The sequence below is a fragment of the Lactuca virosa genome, chromosome 1, assembly GCF_052849685.1.
Source record: "Lactuca virosa cultivar CGN04683 chromosome 1, Lactuca_virosa_CGN04683_v6, whole genome shotgun sequence".
Taxonomy (NCBI): Eukaryota; Viridiplantae; Streptophyta; class Magnoliopsida; order Asterales; family Asteraceae; genus Lactuca; species Lactuca virosa.
The window spans coordinates 103,968,681-103,973,462 of NC_136426.1; the positions used below are offsets into that span (position 1 = coordinate 103,968,681).

At 40.3% G+C, this 4,782-nt stretch overlaps 1 protein-coding gene across 1 annotated transcript; it reads left to right on the forward strand.

The window, feature by feature from the left end:
• The first annotated feature begins 2,798 nt into the window (after positions 1-2,798).
• Positions 2,799-3,263, forward strand: LOC145118669 (uncharacterized). The gene has a single exon (XM_079054366.1). The coding sequence runs from the start codon at positions 2,799-2,801 to the stop codon at positions 3,261-3,263; it is 465 nt and encodes a 154-aa protein (XP_078910492.1).
• The last annotated feature ends 1,519 nt before the right edge of the window (positions 3,264-4,782 follow it).

A 4,782-nucleotide genomic window follows, 5' to 3' on the forward strand; every position in this document is an offset into this window, starting at 1 on the left:
ATTTCATCACCAAACTTCCCAGGACCGCGTGGGGAGTGGATTCCATATGGGTCATCATGGATCGGTTGACCAAGAGTGCCCATTTCATACCGATCCAGGAGAGCATTTCAGCCGAGAAGCTGGCCGATATTTGTTGTAGCCCGACACGGAGTGCCCGTCTCCGTGATTTCTGACAAAGATGTGCGGTTCACTTCCAAATTCTGGAAGAAATTTCACGACGAGTTGGGTACTCGTCTGCATTTTAGCACTGCCTTCCACCCGGAGACGGATGGTCAGAGCGAGCGGACCATCCAGACATTAGAGGATATGCTACGGGCTTGCGTATTAGACTTTGGTGGTAGCTGGGATACCTATATCCCTTTGGCTGAGTTCTCCTACAACAACAGCTACCACACGAGTATCGATCGTCCTCCCTTCGAGATGTTGTACGGGAGAAAGTGCATGAGCCCTATTTGTTGGGGTGAGGTTGGGCAGAGGGTCATGGGGAGCACCGAAGTGGTGCTCAATACGACGGAGAGGATTTAGCAGGTTCGGAGCAGGCTTCAGACTGCTCAAAGTCGGCAGAAAAGTTATGCCGATAAGAGTCGTTCCGACCTGGAGTTCCAGGTCGGAGATATGGTCCTCCTGAAGGTGTCACCTTGGAAAGGTGTCATCCGGTTCAGGAAACGGGGCAAGTTGGGCCCTAGGTACATTGGCCCTTTCAGAGGTGCAGCCCGGGTGGGCAAGGTGGCATATGGGATGGAACTGCCAGTCGGACCTTGGTGGTTAAGCCACAACCATGCAAGTGTTAGTGGGTCTTAAAGTTTGTTAAAGGACCAAAATCATGTTTTGACCCCAACCATGCATGCAAGCACATAAAGTTCGTGACTTTATGGTTTAGGAGGTCTTAAAGGACTTGGATCTACACTTTGGACGTAAAGAATTAATGGATTAAGTCATAAATGAAGTCCCAAAGAAGCTGGCCAATACGCTGGGCGTACTCCCTGGTACGCCGTGCGTACTGGGTCAACTCCCCGTTTTGGTCAAGGCCAACATACGCTGGGCGTACGTGACAAGTACGCCGCGAGTACGCATGCACAATGGATGTTTTGGGCTTTTGGGCCTTAAGAGAATGAGCCTGGACTTTTGGGCCCCGTGGCCCACTATGAAGTATAATTTTGGACTTGGGAATCTGGAACTAGAGTATTGGGCCTATTGGGCCAAGATTGGCCCCTTTGGAATTATCATATTAGGACTTGGAACTTTTTGGGTCCATTTGGAGGTTAAGGCCCAATTCAGAAATTGGGTTAGTAGTGGGCCCTTAGGGAGTCCTTGATGGGCCGAAGGAGGGATGGGATTAATAGGCTGGAATCAGGACTTATGAATGTTCCAATTGGACCAAGGGGTAAAATGGTCATTTTACCCTAAGTAGCGTTATAGATTCTGATTGAGTATTATTATGATTATGATAGCCGGGAGTCATCGGAGCAGCTGTTAGAGGTTACTTCCCGTGAGATTCGACACTCAACTTTACGAGGTGAGTTTCCTTCCAGTAGAAGTGGGTCTACGGCCACAATGCCGACCCACTAGTAGGAGTTGTTGCTAGATGATTTTTTTGTGATAATTATCTAGGTTTGCTACTATCTGATATGCTTTATGTGTCACGATGCTCTGTTATATGTGTTAGTAGTAGTAGGGGTGAAATAGTCCCCAGTAGTCGGTTGTGATAAACCGACGGGTAAGTCAAGCACCCCAGAATGGCTTGACCAGGGTAAGTCAAGCACCCCAGAATGGCTTGACCAGGGTAAGTCAAGCACCCCAGAACAGCTTGATATGGGTAGGTCGGGCACCCCAGAATTGCCTGGCAGTATGTATGTTGTATGGTATATGGTATGATGGGGGAACTCACTAAGCTTTGTGCTTACGGTTTTCAGTTTTGGTTTCAGGTACCTCTTCGTCGAAGGGGAAGGAGCCGGCACGGTAGCAGCGCATCGCACACACATGATTTCCGCATTTTGAGATCCATGGGATTTGTACTCTGACATTATTACTACTTTCTACTATGATTTTATGGACATGTGATGACTTAAAATGATGATGATATTGTTTTTTAGTAAATGGTTTTATAAGTATTATAATTAAAAACGAAAATTTTTGGTCTTGAAAATTGGGATGTTACAGTTTTGTGGTCATGACGAGTCGGTTAACTCGGAAAATAGAGGGCTTTACATTGAAGTGTTAAAAGCCATTCGAGAGACTAGTGAAGATATTTTCAACAATAATTTAGAAAATGCTCCTAAAAACAATCAACTAATTTCCCCTAAAATTCAAAAAGAACTTGTGCAATGTTTTGCACAAGAAGTACTTTTGAGTATTCGTGAAGAGATTGGTCAAGATGTCTTTGGTTTACTAGTTAATGAATCAAGTGATGTTTCAAAAAAGGAACAAATGAGTTCGTGTTTTACTTACATATGGTGTATGACATTTTACGCCTCACGGGTACATTGCTAAAGCAACTTCAAAGAAAAGATCTAAACATTTTAGAAGCGGATTCGATGGTTAGAGGGACAATTGAGGCATTGCAATCTTTTAGAAACACAGGGTTTGCTAGTATTTTGCCAAAAGTATCCTCTTTTTGTCAAACACACAAAATTGATACTTTAGATATGGAAGAGTTGTATATTGGTGCGAGAAACCGTAAGACTACAAAGACTAATATGTTTCATTTTGAGGTTGAAATCTTCAACACGGTGGTAGATATGCAACTTACAGAATATCGGGATCGATTTAGTTAAACAAGCACCCAGTTACTAGAATACATGGGTGCTTTAAGCCCTTGTGATTCATTTGCACAATTTGACCAATCAAAGTTGTTGAAGTTGGGTAAGTTATACAAGTATGACTTTGATGATTCGGATATGATAGACCTTGAAGGACAACTTGAGATATTTTATCACTCTTGCATCAAAGATGAGCGCTTCACTAGTTTGAAAGGAATTTCCGACCTTTCTCGTTTGATGGTTAGTACGGGAAAGCATCGGTCTTATCCTTTGGTTTATAAGCTTTTAAAGTTGACTTTGATATTACCCGTAGCGACCGCAAGTGTAGAAATATGTTTTTCAAAGATGAAGCTCTTGAAGACCGACTTGCGTAACAAAATTGGCGATGACTTTTTGAACGACGCATTGCTTTGTAATGTCGAGACCAAAGCACTTGCAAAAGTTAAGAATGAAAAAGTAATGGAGCGGTTTCAAAAGATGTATGCACGTAGAGGACAAATTTAAATTGTAATAGGTCGTTGTTATATTATGTTTAACCATAAATTTTTTTTTGTATTAGACGTTTTATATTATGTTTGACCGAAAATTTTTTTTATGTTTTATATTATGTTTGACCGGAAAAAAAAATTGTGCAACCCCTACTACTAATTCTTGCGTCCGCCCCTGGTTCTAATGAACATCAGAAAACGTATCAAGATTGGCTTGTTTGCGCTAACTAAGGGTTTCTTTCTTCACCTTCTCTTTGTCAATTTTTTTTCATCAGATCCATATAATAGAAAAATTAATGTAAATGGCAGTTACAACAGAAAGTTGGCATTGTATAGCGACGAATGCATCGTAGAAAGAAGCTTAACGATAGACTTTACTTGCTCAGGTATGTGCTGCCAAGTATTAGTAACGTAAGAACTTTGAAGTCAGAATTCCTTTTCTGCATATAATTCTCCTGAATTTTCATAAGAGTTACAATTATTATTCGCATTCTTAGGTTTTTTTAACTTCCCTTTTTTGTGATTTATATGAATAACAGAAAACAAAAAACAATTCCTAAAAACAAAAAAAAAACACAAAACCACAATTTTTTTTACCACCGTGAACAAGTGAGTATGATCTAGCATTTTCGGCCATTGGCTTGGAAAGGAAGAACTTCATTTTTGAAGCTTTCTAGGGTTTTTTTTTCTTCAGATTGACCTTTCATTTTTTTCCTTTTCTCTTCTTGTCATTTGTTCTTTACCAGATACTTATGACATGTTATTCTTAAGCGCATCTAACACCTACAGATTGTTTCTGTATCACCGCAGGTTGAAGACCACCTTACTTGACAATCGCTAACTTTGCTAAACTGGAAGGTGGTTTGAAACGACAATCAGGTAAGAAGCTTTTTTATATTATATGTTCCTTTCTTAAATATATCTGCTTGGCTTTGTATCCCCATTTTCTCTTAGTGAAATTGCAAGCCTAAGCCAAGAAGGTACGAACGAAGTGACGGGCCCTTTTAGAGAGAGGGGAGGCTTTCTTGTGGTAGTCATTGTGAACATCTCTCTTCTTCTCTTAGCATGCACAATTTTCTTACGCCTTAGGCACATCTATCTTTCTTAGTTTCACGCTGGCCTACTGAATTGAATATGAATAAAAGTCAGTCTTTTAGTAAGCGTATATAAGCAACTGTTTAGTGTATAAGCAATTTTGTAGTGGCCGCACCGGTACGATGGAGGTTGGTTGAAGATGATGTTACGCGGCGTTCAGAACCAGTCTTGAAGTGACTTATTAGTTTTGTTTGTGCTTATTTTTAATAAGTTTTTTGATATAATGGTTAAAGAGTTTTTTTATTTTCAAACAGGAATTAAAAGGAAACATATGAGTTTTTTTTCGCACACTGAGACCTCTGTTGTGTGGAGATGGTAGTGATAATGAAAGAAGACTATTTCTTTTTCTATAATAATTTGGCGTAGGCGTTGTGTTGTTGAAAAATGGTACTATAAAGACTCTTATATTTCAAATTTGATTGCATATTTGATATTCAATG

Bases quoted from the DNA above. Each gene is read 5' to 3' on its own strand.
- LOC145118669 (XM_079054366.1), top strand. From the start codon at position 2,799: ATGGGTGCTTTAAGCCCTTGTGATTCATTTGCACAATTTGACCAATCA.